This window comes from Aquarana catesbeiana, linkage group LG11 (assembly GCF_042186555.1).
Source record: "Aquarana catesbeiana isolate 2022-GZ linkage group LG11, ASM4218655v1, whole genome shotgun sequence".
Lineage (NCBI taxonomy): Eukaryota > Metazoa > Chordata > Amphibia > Anura > Ranidae > Aquarana > Aquarana catesbeiana.
Window position 1 is genome coordinate 59,153,422 of NC_133334.1, and position 23,280 is coordinate 59,176,701.

The following is a 23,280-nucleotide window of genomic DNA, read 5'->3' on the forward strand; positions in this document are numbered from 1 at the left end:
AAGGAAAAACCGAAAGAGCTTCCCACAGCGTCTTGTCACCACAACCATTCAAAGGAGGGAATCGACAAGCTTGTGGAACGAGAAAGTGTTGGCTCTGAAGTGGAGGGATAGGAAAGATGTGTACATCATGTCCACCATCCACGATGACACCTCGGTGGAACTTCGCAGAAGACGCGGCCCCGTTCGCAAGCCTTCTTGTATCAACGAGTATAATGAATTCATGGGGATGGGGGGGATTTAAATGATCAAATGTTGCAGCCCTATCTTTCAACAAGAAAATCCCTCTTCTGGTACAAAAAAGTCACAATTTACTTTTTTCATTTGGCCCTTTTAAATTCTTTCATCATCTACCAAAAATCAACGGAAACAGCCACCACCTTCGTAAAGTTTTTGAAGACATTGTCACTACCCTGATCTATCAGCAAGTATCCCCCCCAGAAAGCATTCACTCCAATTGTGTCAGCAGACTACATGAGCTCCATTTCCCGGACCATATTCCACCAACAGGATCCGGGAGACGACGCCAAAAAAAATGTTGGGTGTGCACCAAAAGAGGAATTAGGATAGACACCAGCTTCCATTGTCCCGACTGTCCCTCCCAACCTGGCCTTTGCATCGAAGAATGCTTCAAGTGATATCACACTCTGGAAAACTATTAGCCCATATTTCTAATACTGCCATTTCCCCGTTTTCAATTTCTGTCCTGAATAATGCCTCAACCAACCATAATATTGTCTTCCATGTGAACTGACCCTGGCCTGTTTCTCGACTATGCCTCTGCCTACTGTCTGCATTGTTTATCCGCCATGTTTCTGCCTTTCACGTGAACTGACCCTGGACTGTATCGACTATGCCTCTGCCTACCGTCTATTTCTGCCTTTTACCTGTACTGACCTCGGCCTGTTGACCATGTTTTTGCCTGCCCCTTGGATTGCTCTTTCACCCTGCTACACAGGGGTCTCACATATGTGAGGGGCTCCAGAATAGTGTTCTGAGTTCAGAAAACTAATTTTTGTTTTTCTGTGTTCCCAGAACAGGGTCTGGTTGCCCGGAGGCTTCAAAGCGATTTGGATGGGAGAAGCCTCTACCCCTGTCCCCATTCTTTTCTGACCGATGACCGAAGCTTGATGGTCCTGCCTGCTCCCTGGACAAATACTCTGGCTGTGCTGACCATACCTCTGCCTGCTGCATGTACTAACTATGCACAGTATTCCTGCCTGCTGCATGGACAATCCTTTGATCCTTTTGCTGCTGCTGACCACATCCCTGCCTGCTATCTGGACCAATGTTTTGGCTGTGCTGACAACATCTCTACCTGTACTGACTATTCCTGCCTGCTGCCTGTTTTGCTGTCGCTGTCCACGTTCCTGCCTGCTGCCTGGACCGATGCTCTCCTCTGTGGACCACTGCACTACTAAAACCGCAGGTAATCTTTTCTTTACCCTTTGCTCAGCAGAATGTATTTTTGGTTTGTAATTGGTATGTACAGTACATGCTATGTGTTAGAAATATGAAGGGCCTTCAACAATGTGATAGGTTGGCAAGATTTTCTGTGTGTAATGTATGCTCCTAGAACACCTGACAGTGCTACAATGTTAGGCCTCTGTATGTGGCCAGGCTATGTAAAAGTCTCACACATGTGGTATCGCCATACTCAGGAGGAGTAGCAGAATGTATTTTGGGGTGTCCTTTTTGCTATGTACATGCTGTGTGTTGGACATATCTTATAAATGGACAACTTTGTGTAAAAAAAATGCGTTTTCATTTTTTTTCCACATTTTCCAAAAATTCCTGTAAAAAAATGAACCATTCAAAAGACTCATTATGCCTCATAGATTATACGTTGGGGTGTTAGCTTACCAAAATGGGGTCATTTTGTGGGCGCTTCCATTGTCCTGGTGCTCCAGGGTCTTCAAAACTGTAATAGGTGGTTGAGAAATGAGATGTGTGATTTATGCTTGTAGAATGCCTGACGGTGCTACTTCAATGTTAGGGCTCTGTATGTGGCCAGGCTGTGTAAAAGTCTCACATATGTGGTATCGCCATACTCAGGGGGAGTAGCAGAATGCATTTTGGGGTGTCAGTTTTGCTATGTACATGCTATGTGTTGGAAGTATCTTATAAATGGACAACTTTGTATAAAAAAATACATTGGGGTGTTAGCTTTCCAAACTGGGGTCATTTTTGTGGGCGTTTCCATTGTCCTGGTGTTCCAGGCCCTTTAAAAGTGTAATAGGTGGTTGAGAAATGAGATGCGTAATTTATGCTCCTAGAATGCCTGAAGGTGCTATTTCAATGTTGGGCCTCTGTATGTGGCCAGGCTGTGTAAAAGTCTCACACATTTGGTATCGCCATACTCAGGAGGAGTAGCAGAATGTATTTTGGGGTGTCATTTTTGCTATGTACATGCTATGTGTTGGAAATATCTTATGAATGGACAACTTTGTGTAAAAAAAAATGCGTTTTCATTTTTTTCCCACAGTTTCCAAAAACTTCTGGAAAAAAATGAACCGTTCAAAAGACTCATTATGCCTCATAGATTATACATTGGGGTGTTAGCTTTCCAAAATGGGGTCATATTGTGGGCGTTTCCATTGTCCTGGTGCTCCAGGGTCTTCAAAACTGTAATAGGTGGTTGAGAAATGAGATGTGTAATTTATGCATGTAGAATGCCTGACGGTGCTACTTCAATGTTGGGCCTTTGTCTGTGGCCAGGCTGTGTAAAAGTCTCACACATGTGGTATCGCCATACTCATTATGCCTCATAGATTATACGTGGGGTGTTAGCTTTCCAAAATAGGGTCATTTTGTGGGCGTTTCCATTGACCTGGTGCTCCAGGGCCTTCAAAAGTCGGATAGGTTGTCATCAAATGAGATGAGTGCAATTTATGCTCGTAGAATGCCTGACAGTGCTAGTTGGATGTTAGACCTCTGTATGTGGCCAGGCTGTGTAAAAATCTCACACATGTGGTATCACTATACTCAGGAGGAGTAGCAGAATGTATTTTGGGGTGTCATTGCAAGTATGCATGTGCTGTGTGAGAGAAATAACTTGCTATTATGACAATTTTGTGCAAAAAAAAAAAAAAAAAAATTCCCAAGAATTGTGGGAAAAAAATAAAACTTCGAAGAACTGGCTTGTTAGGGCCTCAAGAAATGAGATAGGCCTTCAGTACATCAGGTGTGATTAGATGTGATCATTTTTCAATGATTTGCACCATAGCTTGTAGACTGTATAACTTTCACAGAGACCAAATAATGTACACTAATTTGGATTATTTTTACTAAAGATATGTAGCAGTATACAATTTTGCCCAAATTTATGAAGAAAATTACTTATTTGCAAAATTTTACAATAGAAACTAAAAAAAAGTGTTTTTTTTTTCAAAAATTTCTCTTTTTTTGCTTATATTGCAAAAAATAAAAAACCTAGCGGTGATTAAATACCACCAAAAGAAAGCTCTGTTTATGAAAAAAAAATGATAAAAATTTGGTTTGGGTACAGTGTAGCATGACTGAGTAATTGTCATTCAAAGTGTGAGAGCGCTGAAAGCTAAAAATTGGTCTGGGAAGGAAGGGAGTATAAAAGCCCTGTATTGAAGTGGTTAAAGTGGAGTTCCAGCCTGGGTGAAAAAAAAAAGTCAGCAGCTACAACTACTGTAGCTGCTGACTTTTAATGTAAGGACTCTTACCTGTCCAGGGAACCCGCGATGTCGGCACCTGAAGCTGACCCGTCCATCGGCTCCAGGTGCAGGCACTGTCATCCTTACTAAGGGAATGCACGAGTTGTGCGGTGCTTTCTGAATGGTCCTGTTGTCTTTTGGGACACACACAGGTCCCAGAAGGCGACTGGGGGAAGGAGCAGGGCCTGGATAAAACCGCAGAAGTGATGTACCTCGCTGCGGCGCCGTGAGATGGAAGTCCCGAAGAAATTAAACAAAAGTATGAAAAGTACATATATTTTCAAAGGAGTTCAATTTTTGCCTGTAACTCTGCTTTAACCCCTTCCTGCACTATAGCCAAAAGACGGCTACAGCGCAGGCCTTAATTGCTGGGAGGGCGTTCATGTACATCCTCCTGTGCTCAAGCGGCCTGCTCTGTGATCAGAGAGTCAAGGAGACTCGGCTGAGCACAGATCTGAGTAAGGGGACCTTTGTCGGCGCTTCAGCAGCGCTGCCCATTGATTTCAATGGGCATGGGCACTTTAGGAGCAGTGTATACACCGCTCTTAAAGCGCCTCAAAGATGCTGCTTGTAGGACATTTTTTAGCATCCTGCCAGCGCACTGCTCCAGTGTAAAAGCCCTTGGGCTTTCACACTGGAGTGACATCAGTGCCGCCTTATCAGTGCAGCCTATTAGTGCACATCAATAGAGAAAAATTACCTGTTTGTAAAATGTTATAGCAAACCATCAAAGCGTTCTGGGGTTTTTTTTTGTCTTTTTTCGTTTGTTTAGCAAAAAATAAAAACCCCAGTAGTGATTAAATACCACCAAAAGCAAGCTCTATTTGTGTGAAAAAAATTGTAAAAATTTCATTTGGGTACAGCGGTTGCACGACCGCGCAATTGTCATTCAAAAAGAGACAGAGCTGAAAGCTGAAAATTGGCCTGGGCAGGAAGGGGGATTGGGCGCCCTGTAGACAAGTGCTGGTAGTTTTAATGCGCATTCTTCAAATTGTCCACAAGATGGCAGTGTCTCTCACTGAGTCCTCCTCAACTGCAATACCGCTCATTGCCACAGGATGTCTCCAATCCCGATTAGCCAGAATACAATCGATACGGAGAGGAGTTTTGTTGGTTCCGTCGGCCATTTTCTCGTGTTATGTGTAGGGGATTGCGAGGTTGGAGGAGAGGAGGGAGCTGTTAGCGCGGTGTGCCGAGAGGAAGGTGCGGGGATGATGGCCTCCGGGGAGAGCACAGCTGAGCAGGTGAGGAGTGAAGGGAGAGGCGGGGAGAAGACCGGGAATCCTACAGAGGAGGGCGGGCGGCGTGTGCTGCATGGAGGGGCCCGGGGTGAGGGAGGCCGTGGCCGGTGTGAGGGAGGCCGTGGCCGGTGTGAGGGAGGCCGTGGACGGTGTGAGGGAGGCCGGGGACGGTGTGAGGGAGGCCGGGGTCGGTGGATGGGGTGTGTGGTGAATATATTGGGGGTCCCCTCCCCCTCTCAGGCCTGCACAGTGTAGAGCTCCCTCCTGTGTGGGGGAGGGGTGCAGTGAGGGGATCATATGTCAGTCATGATGAATGAGAACCTCCAGTCTGGAGTCACATTTGTGTGATGTGGGAAATGCAGCGATTTCTGTGTTTCCTTCATTGTAATCGCACGGCGTCCATGGAACCTGCTGCGGGTGTCATTGTTATCTTAATGACACCCCGAATTAGATCGCAAAACGCAGTGCGACTGCTAGAATCAGATCCCATGGGGGTGAACATCCATTTGATGCGTTTCAGAAAATGGCTGAAATCGCACCGCCATCGCATGGGAAGTGTACAAGAATGCTGCAAATCACATGCCACGTCTGAATCTCACAAGTGTGAAACAAACCTACTTTGCATAAATCATTTATATATATATATATTTTCATTTTACTCTGGCAAATCATAAGTGCTTATTTGCACCCCCCAAAAAAACCTTAAAAATTTTGTATACATCAACAAATATCCCATCACCTCGATCTGATCACATAATGCCCTCCCATGCTGTACTCCGGTGTCTTCAATCCTCCATCACATACATTAGTGCTCAGAGAGTCTCACCACCTCCCACAATGTGTTCTCATCTCAGCAAGTGGCTCTATTGTGTATAAATAGATGACCTGCACCTTACCCTTTAACCACTTCCTGTCCAGCGACACATCACCCGTACTTCATTGGAATTTCGGTGGTTGTACCGTTTTTATAGAGCTGGCTCTCTTGTAATAGCAATCAGAGCGGTTGACTTGACTGCTATCACAAGCAGCGGGAGAGGAGGACCCCCCCCACCACCACCACCACCGCCGCCTTCCACGGCTCCCTCAGGCTCTCCCGTCTCAGCCTGTGCACCCGCCAGCTGGCCGGACAGCCAAATAAAGCCCGGATCAGCTGTTGGTAATAGTGACCTGGAAACAATAATGTGACATCCCTGTCCGGTTTACTCGCGAACATTCGGCACTGTTTTTACTAAAAAAATAATGGAAAGCATTCAAAAACATTCTTGCTATTTTGAATGCTTTTGGGAACGGAGGGGTTTAATAGACCTCAGATCTCTCCATAAAGAGGACCTGTCCCATGCCTATTGCTGTCACAAGGATGTTTACATTACTTCTGAAAAATAAAGCAACAGTGTAAAAATCAAAAAAAAAAAATCAGATTAGTAAAAAAATTAATAATTTAAAAAAATCTTACAATCACTGGCCCCTGAGCCCTGGACAGTCCTGTGTTTTGCGACCGCGCTCTTTCTTTGCTCTCTCTTCTCGGCTATTCATTGGATAGATTGATAGCAGCACAGCCATTGGCTCGCGCTGCTGTCAATTAACTCCAATGATGCAAGGGCTCGGGGGCGGGGCCGAGTCTTGTAGTCGCCGGCTATGGACACTGAATACAGGTCTCAGGAGCGCGCCCGCAAGGTAACCCCCTTGGGAGATCGCTTCCCAGAGGGGGTTATCAGAAGCGGGGAGGAGCCGAGGGTCCCCAGAAGATGAGGATCGGGGCCACTGTGTGCAAAACAAGCTGCACAGTGGAGGTAAGTATGACATGTTTGTTTTTTTTTTTTTTTTAAATATTCAAACCTTTAGTGTCACTTTAAGGTGAACGTACATTTTATTGACGTATACACACTATTTTTTTTTTTGTCAGAGCATTATTTTGATTCACAGAAGTAATATATATGTTAGGTGATTTATGCTAAACAAGTTTGTATATAGTTTTTTTTTTTTTTTTTTTTTTTGCATGAAGTTTGAATGGTATACATGGTATAAGTTTCAGTCTCCATGAAAATAAACATCAGTATCCCATTAACAAAAGTGCTTTGGAAGGTGGCAATAACAGCAGCAAGTAGTATGTAGTATTTTTTTTCCCTTGGAATTGGACAATCTTAAACCCCCCCAAGAACAACAAGATTACATTTTGAAGCTTCCCAGTCCTTGGATGCAGTTACTTCATTGGTTTCATTTTTTCTGGCTTTATTTTCACCTAATCACCCGGCCCATAACAAACTTCCTATTTAAAGCTCCATTTACATTTAGGATCTTGGGAGGAATCACTGTGATGGCAAAAAGTATGTTCAGGTGCCATTCATTTTAATTAATTCCAAGATTATAGCAATGTGATAGGTTGTGTAACCATAAAATGTCCATCCAGGTTGAAGGTGTGGGGGGTCAGCCTGTCAGTGCTCAGACTATACACCGCACACTGCATCAAATTGGTCTGCATGGCTGTCATCCCAGAAGGAAGCCTCTTCTAAAGATGATGCACAAGAAAGCCCACAAACAGTTTGCTGAAGACAAGCAGACTAAGGACATGGATTACTGGAACCATGTCCTGTGGTCTGATGAGACCAAGATAAACTTATTTGGTTCAGATGGTGTCAAGCGTGTGTGGTGGCAACCAGGTGAGGAGTACAAAGACAAGTGTGTCTTGCCTACAGTCAACCATGGTGGTGGGAGTGTCATGGTCTTGGGCTGCAGGAGTGCTGCCGGCACTGGGGAGCTACAGTTCATTGAGGGAACCATGAATGCCAACATGTACTGTGACATACTGAAGCAGAGCATGATCCCCTCCCTTCGGAGACTGGGCCACAGGGCAGTATTCTAACATGATAACGACCCCAAACACACCTCCAAGATGACCACTGCCTTGCTAAAGAAGCTGAGGGTAAAGGTGATGGACTGGCCAAGCATATCTCCAGACCTAAACCCTATTGAGCATCTGTGGGGTATTCTCAAACGGAAGGTGGAGAAGCGCAAGGTCTCTAACATCCACCAGCTCAGTGATGTCGTCATGGAGGAGTGGAAGAGGACTCCAGTGGCAACCTGTGAAGCTCTGGTGAACTCCATGCCCAAGAGGGTTAAGGCAGTGCTGGAAAATAATGGTTGCCACACAAAATATTGACAATTTGGGCCCAATTTGGACATTTTCACTTAGGGGTGTACTCACTTTTGTTGCCAGCAGTTTAGACATTAATGGCTGTTTGTTGAGGTATTTTGAGGGGACAGCAAATTTACACTGTTATACAAGCTGTACACTCACTACTTTACATTGTAGCAAAGTGTCATTTCTTCAGTGTTGTCACATGAAAAGATAAAATATTTTGTGTGTGTATGTGTGCTTGAAAAAGGTATTCATACCCCTTGGAATTTTGTCATCTTGCAACCAAAAACGCAAATGTATTTTATTGGGATTTTATGTGATGAACAACACAAAGTGGCACATAATTGTGAAGTGGAAGGAAAATTATAAATTTCAATTTTTTTTACAAATGTGTTTAAAGTGTGGCTTACATTTGTATTCAGCCCCCTTTACTTTGATACCCCTAACTAAAATCTAGTTGAACCAATTGCCTTCAGAAGTCAACTAATTAGTTAATAGAATCCACTTGTGTAATTTAATCTCAGTATAAATACAGCTGTGCTGTGAAGCCCTCAAAGGTTTGTTAGAGAACCTTAGTGAACAAACACCATCATGAGGGCCAAGGAACATACCAGACAGGTCAGGGATAAAGTTGTGAAGTTTAAAGGGTTGGGTTATAAAAAATATCCCAAGCTTTGAATATCTCATGGAGCACTGTTCAATCCATCATCCAAAAATGGAAAGACTATGGAACAACTGCAAACCTAGAAAGACATGGTTGTCCACCTAAACTGACAGGCCAGGCAAGGAGAGCATTAATCAGAGAAGAGCCAAGAGGCCCATGGTAACTCTGGAGGAGCTGCAGAGATCCACAGCTCAGGTGGGAGAATCTGTCCACAGGACAACTATTAGTCGTGCTCTCCACTAATCTGGCCTTTATGGAAGAGTGGCAAGAAGAAAGCCATTGTTGAAAGAAAGCCATAAGAAGTCCCATTTGCAGTTTGCGAGAAGCCATGTGGGGGACACAGCAAACATGTGGAAGAAGGTGATCTGTCAGATGAGACCAAAATTTTACTTTTTGGCCTAAAAGCGAAATTCGTTGTATGATGGAAAAATAACACTGCACATCACCCTGAACACACCATCCCCATCATGAAACGTGGTGGTGGCAGCACTGGGAATACTTTTTTGCACTCTCACGCCTCAGATCAGTCCCAATTCCTACACCCTCACATCACTGTACCCCCCCGTTTCACCGCTGTAACCCCTGCAATCTACCCCACCAATGTACCTCCCTGCACATCTGCTCCACATCCATATCTCTTTGCTCATCTGTCCTAACACTGAACCCCCTTCCTCCTCTGCCCCACCACTGTAACCCCCTTCCTCCTCTGCCCCACCATTATACTTTCTGCACATCTCTCACCTCTGTACCCCCGCTCATCTGTCCCACCGGTTACCCCCTGCTCTTCTGTCCCACCGCTGTACCCCCCCCCCCCATCTGCACCACAGCTGTACCTTCTCATCTATGATATGTGCTATATGCAGAGTGGTGCAAGGATGCAGAGATGAGACAAATCTACCTGTCCTGGCACACTCATCCCCGCTGATCCGCCTCTTGCGTCCAGCTCACGTGCTTCTATGTGATGACACATACAAGCATCTGCAATGGATGCACAATGATGAGCTCATGTCGGGGGCATTTTCTGAAAGCAGTGGGCCTGTGTGCAAGATCAAAATTTGGACCCCAGCAGCTCAGAAAGTGCAGCGCTGAGCACCACAGCAAAAGCTAGTTGTGATTTACATTGCTCTGAACACTGGCTGTGGATTAAAGAGACACAGAGTACAGGGGTTCAGTAGTGACGTAAAGGTTCAGGAATAAGTGACTTAAAGTTCAGGGGCCAGGTGTAAGTGATACTGTGTTCAGAGGCTGGGAGTAGATGATGCCGAGGTTGGTAGTAGTAGATGATGCAGAGCTGAGTGGTCAGTAGTAAGTGACACACAATTAAATATAGAGTGTGTGTGTGTGTGTGTGTGTATGTATATATATATATATAGATATATAGATATATAGATATATATCTATATATATAGATATATAGATATATATCTCTATCTCTCTAATGCATCTCAACAAAGTTCCCAGAAGTTCAACATTAATTCCACAGACTGTCACGTTGTGGTTTTCTCAATCGCAGTGAAATCCCTTCTGAGATTGGTAGTGGCACCCAAGCAAGTCATCTTCCTCCAGATGGTGGGCGGGGTTAGCTGGGCTGTGGTTGGCTTTAGCATTCCTGTTTCTGGAAACGGGGACCGCCCACCTAGCAGAACTGCACCCAATCTCTTCCCCATCACAAGAGCCGATGATCGCAGCTACAGCAAAGTTTGAAATCCAAACAATGTTTCCCATCCTGTACAATGTGAGGGGCACAGTGCCTCCCCCTCAGTGCAGATGTAGTGTGGGGAATTCTGAGATTGGAATGCATTTGTGTCTCACTGATACTTCCCTGTGCTGCTCTCCTGATGGGGAGGGAGTTGAGTGCCGGCAAAACAGGCTTTGTGTGCCGCCTATGGCACCTGCCGGAGGTTGCCTACCCATGGTCTATCACATAAAATTCCAATAAAATATATTTACGTTTTTGGTTGTAATGTGGAAAATTACAAGAGGTATGAATACTCTTTCCAGGCACTGTATAAATAAAATTATAAGTGAACTTTAATGTTTGATATTTTTATTGTGGCCACTTTGTTATATTGTAAAAAGTGTTCCTTTACGGTAGTGCAAGATCTGACTTTAGCCTGGTACATAATGAACAAAAACTGAGGCGCTTGTGAGGAGATCACTGTACTAACTATGCCATGTTTGTAAATTTTGATGATGATCACCTCTGACTAGAACAGATAGTGAGGGGAGGTCTATTGTTGGAAACACCACAGTAGCCAAATCCTGTGAGAGATTCTAGTATAAGAAATACTAAAATGCTTCAATTTCACTTTAGTTAGGGTTTGCCCAAAATTGTCATTTTGGTTTTTGCAAGCTGTGTGTTTGTGTGTATGTGTTTTGTTTTTTCTTTGTGTTTAATTACAGAAATTTCAGCTTTAGCCTAGGTTCACACTGATAGCGGGAATGAAATCGTGCCAGTTCAGGTGAACTGGCACAATTTTATTTCCGCATGTCCGTCCCGACTTTGGGGGCCCCGAAGTCGCCAAAAGTAGTACAGAAACTACTTTTAGGAATCGATGCGGCGTGGCACTGATTCGGACGGTGCCAGTAAAGCCAATTTGGCATGCAATTTGACTTGTCAAATCGCTGCATTGTGAACCTGGGTTAAAGAGAACAGAGGCTGTGATGTCTTCAAGAGGAACCAAGCTGGTCCCCCACATTCAGTCATGATCTGCCTGCATTGCATAGAATCACAGAAACTCAGTAACATCACTGGGTCTAAGGCCGGGTTCACATGTTTGGCTGCGGGTTTGTGCCTGGGGTCCCTTGCGATTTAGGTCTGCATTTTTGCCTGAATTCACACCTGAACTGGACCCAAACACACACAGGATCCTTTCCAATCCGTTCCACGGACGCCCCGGACCTGTGTGAAACGACTCCATTGAGAGCCTGTCACACTTGCATGTCAAGCGAATTGGGTGTGAGGAAACGAGGATCCAATTCGCACATATGTGAACCCAGCCTTAAACCACCTTCCTTGACCAGGCTTTCATGGAATCCTTGGGTTCCTCCAGAGGTTTGCAGGAGTTCCTTTTGATGTTTTTTCCTGTCTGTAAGGGGTGACTGTTTCCAAGGACCACAAATATAAGGAACATTCTTCCCAGTGACCATTAAGCTTATGTACTGTGAGCTGTACATATAATAGTAAAGCCTTGTACACATGGCCAAAATCAGTGGGTTTAGCAGGAAGTGTCTGACTTTCAGCCCCCTGAGTATAGCTGCTTCTGTTGAATGGTCATTATGGAAAACCAGCGTCCGATCAGACAATAGCTGTTAGTGCTAATCACGGTTTTGGCAGTGGGGCAGTCCTGTTGTCATAACACAAAGGCACAGGGGAGAAATCACCACAATAACATGCTTGTACAGCTTAGTAAGGTGATCTCTCAGGTGTGTTTTTTTTTTTTTTTGTTTTTTTTGTTTTTTTTTGTTTAGCCCACTGGGTTGAATGAAACATAACTTCTAGTGTGTACCCGGCTTTATTAGTAGGGGTTCCCCGATCCCGGAAACTTATTCCAAGGGTTCCCCCATGTTAAAAAAAGCTGAGAGAGGCTGGTCTTAAAAGTGATTTTTCATTACAGCTTATTTATCTAAAATGTTTAGCACAGAGCTTGACACACATGCTTTGAATCTAGGAACTAGCAAAACTTACAGTTAGAACATGTAACATGTTCCCGAAGGTGAACCTTTAACCTTTTCGCTGCTAGAGCCACTTTTGCCTTTTTTGCACACGTTTAAAAAAAAAAAAAAAAATTAACGGTCTGAAGATTGCATAAAACTCCCAAAACATTATATATTTTCTGAAAGCAGATGCCTTAAAGAATATAATGGTGGTAGTTCTAATTTTTTTTTTTTTTATTGCACACAATCTTATACCAGAACTAATACTGTTATTGAAAACAATTGTTTATTTCTGAAAGTTGAGATTGTTTGTTTATTTCAGTGGTATGATTTTGTATATGAGCAGCATTCGGTATAACACATTATGAGGTCACTAAAATTTTTTTATGAATCTCATATTATTTTAACTTAAAAAAAAAAAAAAAAGATTTCTGTTTGTCAATGTGGTCAGGAAATCCGATTGCTTCTAATACATGGTGGTGATGTTTTGTTGAAATTTATCCATATTATGTAAACGTATTGATGATGTACTTGACCAATGCATGGTGGAAAATCAAATTTCATGTTGGGTGCCAAACTGTTGTCTGCTTTCAGAAATGTGATTACACCCCATAATAAACACCCATGAATGTGTTGGGAAATGCAGATTTCAGTTGTCTTTTTAGCCCTTGTGCTGTTATGAATTTTCTCACACTTTCCGAAACCACAGCTTCTCCTATGAAGGAGCCACTGGGGAAGAATGTAGTGTTTATTATCCTCCCAGGAGAAGTACTAGAAAATGGCTTGTTGATAAAATACAATAAAGTTAATGATAGTTAACTACTTTCCTATTTTGTAATGTGGGTAATTTGCTACTTCCTATGTTTCTTAGGGTCTGTAATTTTCTATAAGGCCACCTTCTATGGTAAACATTTTAATACAGTCCCTTGATGCAGTATTAAATATTTGACTGCATTTTAAAGCCCAACTCCAGGAATTGGACAAAATTTACCCTTGTATTGAGCCCACCTGCATTGCAAGGGTTAAAACGAAGTTCTAGCTGTTTCCATGTTGAATAAAAGTCAGCAGCTAAAAAAAGTGTGGCTGCTGACTTTTAATAAACACACTTACCTGTCCAGTGATATGGCTCCCCAAAGCCTTGATCCCCCCCGGCATCACTAGTGTGGGTGCCCAGCTGTGACAGCTTATGGCTTCACAGCCGGGTATGCACTGCGCATCCTCATTGGCCAGGCAATCTTTTGGGAACTGTGACCTGTCCCAGAAGATTGCAGTGAGGTAGGGGCCGCTTGGGTGGCCCAAGTGGAAGTGGGAGGCTGGGTACCTGTCAAAACTAGGTACCCACCCCCCCAAAAAAATGACAAGCCAAATGTACTTAAAATGGAAGTTCCACTTTTGGGTGGAATATTGCTTTAACTGCTCATTCATTCTTGAGGTGCAGGAATAAATCATATTCTTATACTCCTTGCTCCAGTGGTGTGACTGGTCCTCCGAGGCCTTTTCCCTAAAGGGTCCACCCGTGTGGTCACATTCCTGCCTCTTCCACATACAATGCAGGGTAAATAGCTCAGCATTGTATGTGGTGATACCAAGGGACCAACCTGGAGGAAGAGGGCTCTGGGACTGGACAGCGCAGGGGTAAGTTAATTGGATTTAGCTTCTACAGCTCCCTCAAGCATGTAACCCTTGCAGGAGAGGTGGGTGAGGTAGATATTGACTATTTCCTGGAGTTGAGCTTTAATTTTTCAGTACAGTAGACTATGGCAAGACTTCGGAACACTTAATATAATGCAGATGAGGTGACAAAAAGTGTTTATTACTGTGCTAAAAACAAGTAGTCTACATCTCAAGGCAACAACACTTTAAGGTAATTACATTTTTAAAGAGACCCATTCCCCAGCACACACTGTGTGGAGTAGCAGTGGTAGTTGGGGAAACCTTTCTCTGCAGCTCAATGAATTTGGATTTTTTACATCCATCAGCCCCTTGATGCTGGAATCCTGCTGTCAGTTTTGGCATTTCTGGCATCCGGACACAGAAGCCAATGACTATTATGAGGTCCTCAATATTTAGCTTCCCATACTCTGTACAGCTGTTCTCACTCTTGGGACTATCAACAATTTGACCTAACCAGTGCTCTAATACTTTGCACTGCAATCCATATGCAAATATTTCTCTCTTTTAGCAGCTTGTTTTCAGCATTCACACCATTAAAGGATAGGTTTACACTTAAAAAAAAATAATAATAAATGCACATTCTTTTTAAAGGTAAAAAAAAAGTGTATTTAATTTTATTTCCCCCAGTCATCTTCCAGGACGGATTACAGAGAGATGGGCTCCTCCCACCTAGCACAGCAAACACATGATCCAAATCTTAAAAAACAGACCATAGGCAGTAGCCCCTCCAGTATTTGTGTTTCCTCTGGGCAGACAGGAACTCTGAAGAAATTTTGTTATTTTTCACTGGCCTTCGTACTAGGTGGCAGGGGCCTCCTGGTTACAGCATCCCAGAACAGGGGCAGTCAACCTGGGAAGGCAGATAGCTCATGCTTTCTCGGGCTGCCCTGGAAAGGAAGTCTTGAATTTTTACTCCAGGGGACCCCCTCTCTCCACAGGAGTCTGGTCGGCAGCATGCCTGTAGATTCAGGTACACTGGCAATGTGGGATTTTGACTCGAGTGAGTCTTCCGGGGGACAGTGCGGACTTATGGTGTCCTGATGCTTGGTGCTCAGCTCAAAAAAGGTTCATACCACCTAGTGTCCTCTCCCTCTAGGACAGAGGATGGGAGCAAAAGGGGAACCACCTAAGGGACAGATGCACAGACTGCAAGTGCAGGTTATCTACTGCCTGGATACCAGCTCCAGTGCTGCAACGCTCTTTGAAATGGAGTCCAGATTAATGGATTCCTAAAAAGCATTGGAAAAAGAAATGACAAACTTTTTTTTTCTTGATTTTCACAAAGGCTCCTCTTATGCCAGGGGAGAAGCAGCTATCCTCGTGAGCGCTGAGGCTCTAGAGGAGCCCTCTCTTACTCATTTGGTCAAGCAACATTTCCTCAGTTGCTTGTGAAAATCCTGATGTTTGCTGATTATGGATGGATTACGGCCGCTGGCTTCCCCAAATCTTTTGAAGGAAGTACTGCATGGCTGGAGCAGAGGCATCCAGAGTCACTGACTACCTCCAGACCGGGGGAGGGGTGCACGTTTGCAGAGGCAGGTGAACTATGTTGGTAAGCCAGGACAGAATGCAGCCTGCTATGTTGCAGGTCCCCCTGAATGGACAGCTATAAGGTGGTTTTGTGAGCATTCCCTGGTGCCATCTTCCACAGACACCAGGGAGGGAGCGTGATCAGGGAAGCAGTAGGCAGACCTCGAACTTCTCAGGAGTATTACAGCAGACTTCATCTGGTTTGCAAAGCTACACCATGACACCAGTTTTCATTTTGGTGGATGGCCACAAGGTGGTTACACTTAGGAAGATGTCCTCTCTTTGGGTACTGGTTGCTGTGGGTGTTTAGCATACCTCCTACAAACACAGGGTGAATGTGCTTTGTGTTCCTGTCTACCATTAGTACCATTAGTGTGGTCATTTGGAGGCAGAGGCCCTTACATCTGCAATCTGCAGAGCAGGGGCTGGCAATCTCAGAGATCAGGAGAAGCTGCAACCCTTTAACTCCTTCCTACACTTAAGTCACATTTGTGCATGTGCAGGGCTCCTGGGGTCTGTTTATCATCAATTACACTCTCTTTGCTTTCAGCAATGAAACCACAGCTAGTGGGGTCTGCTGTGGCTTAATCAGGACTTTTTGTACTGGGATTCGGGCAATAGCCCACCCCTAGGCTGAACTAGAAACATAAATTATGGACCCTGCAACATTCAGTTGACATGCTCCTGGGCGTAACCTCCATGCAAGGATTGCATGGGCAAAGCCGTGTTTAATGATTGCTCGTTAATACCTGCAGGTGTTGGCCTTCTGATTTGCTCCTGCACACTTCAGGGCTTATCCAAAGGTGTCAGAAGCTTTCATTTTACACTAGATTTGGACATGTTATAAGCTGGGAGGCTTTGTCTGTCTCACAACCTTAGTGTGGGCTATATTAAGTGTACAGCAATTTGTTAACATACATTGTTTAAATATGTAGTTTAAAGTGGTTGTATACCCACTTTTTAAATTTTTACCTACAGGTAAGCCTTTAATAAGGCTTACCTATAGGTAAAATTAATATCTCCTATAACTCTACGGTTTAGGAGATATTCACTTTGCATGCGGTCGCTGACGTCGGCTCCGCATGCGCTGTGAATGCCCGGCTGACTGTTTGGCAGACGCTGTCGGACCTTGCCGGGAAGAAGACTCCCGTCTGCATGCGCGGGAGTGATGTCATCGTGGCTCCTGCCACTCACAGCGCCGGAACCGCGAACCCGGAAGTCGCGCCGAGGGCAAAATGTCAGCTCCCTCGTGTGGACCAGCCTGCGATACGGGGACCTCGTTCTAAGGCAAGTATTTCATAATGAGCTAGTATGCGGTGCATACTAGCTCGTTATGCCTTTGCCTTACAGGATTTTTTTTTTTTTTTTTTTTTTTTTTTTTTTTTTTTTTTGAGGGTATACAACCGCTTTTACTTCTATTTCAAATAAAATATTTATCTAGGAGTTGAAGCTGTACCTATTATGAGATAACAGTATCTGCTATGCACTCCAGTTTGTGTGCCTTTACTTGCATATCTGCTTTCTTCAGGTTTATATGTTCTTTAGAAAGTTCAGATCCTGTTGGAGAGTTTCTCTTCCTTGTTAATACTGCAGTGAAGCCTGAGCATACAGCCAAGACAGCTAATTGGAGGAAAGGCACACCCCCCCTACACCCCGCATAGGTAGAGACTTTCTCAGCTGTTCGTTAAATAGTTCAGCTCTCTGCTAATCTATTTATAGCATCCTCCCCAACACAAAACTGGCTGCTTTTGTCTGTTGACTGAGAACTTGTGAGACGTTATCAGGATAACAGAAGAACAGAGCAGGAGACAGCTACTGGACTTGGTGCTTTTGAAGAGAGATAAGAAAACACTGCAGTTGTATGTGTCCAGCTCAAATTTTCGTGAATTGGGTTTACATTCATAGTTGAATTTGTAAAGCTTTATCGTTTGTATCATGGAGTATTTTAATTGGGGTTGTGTGGTCACTATAATCTTTCCTAGGGTTTAGGATTTATACAGCAGTATAAAACTTGTATAACTGGGGGTGTATCGGGCCATTTTGCTTCAGATGCAGACAGCTCCTTCATGTGATGCGTTCCTGGCAGCACTAATGGGTGGGAATATGGCCTGTAGATGTGGTATCACTTTTTGCTATGTCTCTGACCCCTATACCTGACTGGGTATGTTTAAGTTCAGTACTCTGTATATGTTAAAGACATCAGTACATCTCTTTTGTTCAGCCTTCCTAACAGCTGAGCAAAAGTCATTGTAAATGTTCTGTTACTACTACAGGCTAAATCTCCTGAAGTAGTGATCTGCATAACTTACCTCCAGCATCTCAATGTGCCATATGAAGTCAGACTTCCAACTTTGGGCAAAGCACCTGTCATTCATAGTTGTCAAGTTCATTTTTACCCAGTTCCTTTCTAAATACTCATAGCTGTCGTACCAGCATATTTTTAATGTAGGATGAGAGCTAAAGAGCTCTACCTCGTGTTCTGGAGTCCAGATAAGACAAGCGGCCATCAAAATATTAATATCACAAGGTGATTAAAACATGCAATAATGCAAGCCTACCAGGCATCATCTCTGGAAAACATCAAAGCTCATTCAGACAGAGCTGAGGGAATTTCTTGGGCTGAAAAGGTCAGCGCTTCTCCACCCCAGATCTGAGGAGCATCCGGGTCCAGCTTCCAAACCTTCTTGAAACATTACCGACCTGGCCTGTTCTCTAACCAGGAAAAGGCTGTCAGGAGGAAGATCCTTAATGCTGTGGTCCTGCCCTGATCAGGTAGTTCTATTTTGTCCTCTTTGTAAGCCTTCCTGGAAGATGACGGGGAAAATAAGAGTTATTACCTGTTAACTCACTTTCCAGGAATCTTCCAGGACGGCGTCAGTTTCTATGATGTAATCCTAAGCTGGTTGCACTAATGGGAGTTTCTTGTTGTTTTATTTGTGCCTTCGGTTATTTATTAATACTGAGGGGCTACTGCCTGTGGTCTGTCTTTTATGATGTGGATCATGTGTTTCCTGTGGGAGGAGCCTATCTCACTGTAAGCCATCCTGGAAAGTGAGTTAACAGGTAATGACTCTTATTATTTTATGTCAGGCGCCTGCAAAACATTGCACTCATGATCAGCCCATCTGGGTGCAGTCTCAGGCTCCTGCAGACTGTCAGTGTAGCTGTGTGCCTGTGCCTTGAGCAGGCAAATACTGAATGACAGGAAGAATCAGTCACCTACCTAGAGCGCTTATCAGCACCCTGATAGTTCATTGAGAACTACAAGCAATCAACTGCAATGGATGTGTGTAGTTGTAGTTCCTCCATTCTTGGCACTCTGTGATTGAATGAAGCGACTGGGTGGGCCGAGCACCGCACGGACATATTGATTATTATTATTATTTATTTATTTTTTTTAATTTTAATTGTGACCGTGGGTGTCGGGAGAGGATCCCCATTTAGTAACATGTGTTGGACCCCGGATATGGGTGTAACATGTTAGGAAAAGTAAACTTATCCTTTTAAGCTCGATTAGAAACGAATGTTGGCATTAGAGCTGCACAATTAATCGTTAAAAAATCGTGATCTTGATTCACCCCCTCTGACGGTCCTGCTGAGTTTGCCGATTCTTTCATATAAACAAGTTGAGAGATTATCTGCTCACTCAGCTGTCAAAAGAAAACATCCACTGTCTGCCAAGTTTAGAGCTTGAAACATTGTAACTAACTTACTTCCTTAGATCAAAGGGATAGAACTTCTGTGTAAACAAATAACCCTGGCAATCTGCCAAGTTTTAAACAACTTGTAAATGCAGGAAGTTTAACTACTTAAAGTCTAAATCTTTTTCTGACACTTCTTTCTTAAAGCGGAGTTCCACACAAAAATGGAACTTCCGCTTTTCGGAACCCTCCCCCCCTCCGGTGTCACATTTGGCACCATTCAGGGGGGAGGGGGGTGCAGATACCTGTCTAAGACAGGTATTTGCACCCACTTCCGGCATAGACTCCCCGTCCCGACCGCGCTGTCTGCTGGGAACACACAGCTCCCAGGAGAGAGCGGGGACCACTAGGGACGCGCAGCGCGACTCGCGCATGCGCAGTAGGGAACCGGGAAGTGAAGCCGCAACGCTTCACTTCCTGATTCCCTCACCTAGGATGGCGGCGGCAGCTGGCGAGAACCGAGCGGGTTCTCGGCGTCCCCTGCCGACATCGCTGGACCCTGGGACAGGTAAGTGGCCATGTATTAAAAGTCAGCAGCTGCAGTTTTTGTAGCTGCTGGCTTTTAATATTTTTTTTTTTTTGGCGGTGTGGGTGAACCCCCGCTTTAAGTTAAAATCAATATTTTTTTTGCTAAAAAAATTACTTGGAACCCCCAAACATATTATAAAATATATATATATATCTATAGAGATATATATATATATATATATATATATATATATATATATATATATATATATATATATATATATATATATAATTTTAGCAGAGATCGTAGGGAATAAAATGGCAATTGCTGCAATATTTTATGTCACACTGTATTTGCCCAGCGGTCTTTCAAATGCAATTTTTTGGGAAAAAATACACTTCAATAAATTTAAAAAAACGAAACAGTAAAGTTAGCACAATTTTTTTTGTTTTAATGGGGAAGATGATGTTACGCCGCGAGAGAATCGTGATCTATCCTCCTAAGCAAAAAAATTGTGATTCTCATTTTAGCAAGAATCGTGCAGCTCTAGTTGGCATGCATTGATGTTGACATGCATTTTGATGCGTTTGCTTTTATTTTATCAGGAGGAAAAATATATTCCTGTCAATAAGCCCTAAGTTTTACCCTAGTTTTGGAGGGTACATGTAAGAATTTTTTTTTATTAGTGGAAACCTACAGTTTTTCTTTCAAACTTTAGTAAAAAAAACCCTATTGCATTTCAACAATAATCATCTGTGATTATATGTGCGGTTTTTAATGGTTTTTTTTTTTTTTTTCAATAATGCGCTTTACCTTTTTAAGAGGCTCCATAGTGTAGGAACCCAAAAGCCCTGAAACTGCAGCTGAGTGCTGCCATATTGGTTGCAATGTCTGCAGCCCCAGCAGACTCTCAGCTATTACTTGACCGACCCTTATAACATTTCCCATTGCTGTTTCCTTAGCTGCTGTATAAAAGGGTATGTAGGGAAATGAGATGAAAGGGGAACAGAGGGGCACCAGGCTGAGTGCAATATTTCCAAGAATTTTAATTAAAAAACAAGTAATAACTCACAATTGAGGTAGAATGAGGTCAGCATGTGATAGGATTGCCAGTCCTGGGAGCTCTAGAAAGCGTCTTGATGGTCCTCTGCAGCCTGGGGCACGGATGGTGTGTTTGCAATCATCCAGGAAGGCTGGAGCAGCTGATCACGGCCATGACCAGCATGAACCACAAGATGGCACCGGACGTGATGTCAGGAAATACGAATATTCTCAAGTAAAAGGGGAGGTAATGCATTTTGAAGCTACAAGCTTCTTCATTAGACCGTGATTGGCTGATGTGACTGACATTTCTTAAATACAGGAAGACTGAAGGAAAGAAGATCTGATAGGCTGGCAGAGACATCAGTCAAATAAACCAGTTAAAGGAATAGATGGTAGATAAACCAATGGCTATAGATATACATAAGTAAAAGCTTGCTTGTTAGTAAATATCATTAACTATATTGTAATGTTTAAAAAGAATGAATTTATTAGTTAAATGATAAAAAATAAGTAAAATATGAATTAATAAAAATGTCAGCCAATCACGGTCTGATGAAGAAGCTTGTAGCTTCGAAATGCATTACCTCCCCTTTTACCTGTGAATATTTGCATTTCCTGTTCCCGTGACATCACGTCCGGTCCGGCGCCATCTTGTGGTTCATGCTGGTCACGGCCATGATCGGCTGCTCCAGGCTTCCTGGCTCCCAGCACTTCCTGGATGCTTACAAACACACCATCCGTGCCTCAGGCTGCAGAGGACGATCAGGACGCTATCTAGATGCTAGGTGCGATCTTATCACATGCTGCCCTCGTTCTACCTCAATTGTGAGTTACTACTTGTTTGCAATATTTCCAAAAATTTTAATTAAACTCAGTCTGGTGCCCCTCTGTTCCCCTTTCTACAAAGAGTGTGCTGCCTCCAGGTGCTGAACACACAAGCACATGGACTTTTGATGGATTATTTGTTTTTAATATGTTTTAAAACATTGGTGTATGTTCTCACACACATCTTTTCATGTGAACACATTCCAGTTGCTATAAAAACCTTTATGCTATCACCCTTATCTAGTGCTGCTGTTTACTATCGTTTGTAGGGAAATGAGATGAGGGGAGGGATGGAAGAGCTGGGCCAGCACAGAGTAACTGGACATTCCCAGAAGAATGTACAAGGAGGAAGGGGGCTGTTTAGGGAGCTCACCTAAAATTAAAAGTTGAAAGGTGCATTGCAGGTGAAATAAAAATCATTTATGGAAAGGAAAATCACTGAATAGACAGGGTCTCTAAGGATTGCTTCCTGTCTGTTACCAGCAATACAATGATTTGTGTGTGTAATTTTTTTGTGAAATTCTTTTTTTTAGTGTGTCAATAATTAAACATAACTTTCTACAGTAAAATAATTTTATTCCTTGTAGCGCTTTTGCTGGTGAATGTTTAAATTTGTATGTTGTGAGCAATGGGAGTTAATATCGGGGGGCCTACATATGCTTTTAATTATGCTTTGTATACCAAAGAGACCTAAAACCAAAGGTGCTGTATTACGCAAGTATCAACTTATACACAGTAAGTGCTCTTTCTGATTAAAGCAACTTTATAGGGTGTGCTCAGCATAGCAGAAGGTACCTTCAGGCATCTCTTAGTATCTGCAATTAACTATTAGGCGTTTATTACAAATTTGAGTGCTTTGGTAATTCATCAATTTTTTTTTTTTTTTCTGTTGGATTATATTTGTAAGATTATTTGCTGTATGGTTTAATTGTTGAGTTGGTGATGGTGTGTACCCCTTTCAATTATGTGATTTTGTTTTATTCAATAGGCATTGCCCTGTTTGTGATAGAGTAGCACTGTACTGCTCACAGCTAGGTTGTTACAGGAGCTGTAGTGTAAAAAAACAAATCTGGTTTTCTTGGCAAAAACGGTTCCATCAAATTATTTTCTTAATCAATGCACTGCTAACTAGGCCCAAGTAGTCACACCACAGGATGAAATAAAATCACTGATGTTTGGGTTTTGTGTATTACTGAAATTGATAATCGGAAGTCAAATGAGGTCATTTAACAATTCTCCTCAGCTGAATGGCTATTATTATTTTACCATTTACTATTGATGTTCAGTACCCTACACCATTCTCAACGATGTACCATCCTGCATTATAAATCTGGATATTAAAGTGGTTGTAAAGCCTTAAAGCGTTTGTTACCCAAAAAAAAAAATGGATCCTGTACCCTTATGGCATGTTATACAGCACAGTACTTGTGCTGTGTAATTTGGCTCTTTCTATCACCTGAAATACCTGGTCTGGCCGCCCTCCCTCCTTTCTCATTTCCTCCTCCCCCTCTGTAGCTGTCAGATCGAGAGGTGGCCAGTTACGTGCGTGCAGAGGGGTTTTGCACAGAGCAGCCCGCATCTTCTTCTCGGGTCCCTCTTTGCTGCTCCTTGCACCTCCCTCCCATCAAATGCCCCCTCAGCCAGCAGCTTGCAATG

At 43.3% G+C, this 23,280-nt stretch overlaps 1 protein-coding gene across 1 annotated transcript in view; it reads left to right on the forward strand.

The window, feature by feature from the left end:
• The first annotated feature begins 4,788 nt into the window (after positions 1–4,788).
• CSTF3 (cleavage stimulation factor subunit 3) overlaps positions 4,789–23,280 on the forward strand; it is a 101,858-nt gene continuing 83,366 nt past the window's right edge. Inside the window, exon 1 of the mRNA XM_073604469.1 lies at positions 4,789–4,927. Coding sequence (XP_073460570.1) covers positions 4,895–4,927 — 33 coding nt within the window. The 5' untranslated portion in view covers positions 4,789–4,894. The remainder of the gene's footprint in view (positions 4,928–23,280) is intronic.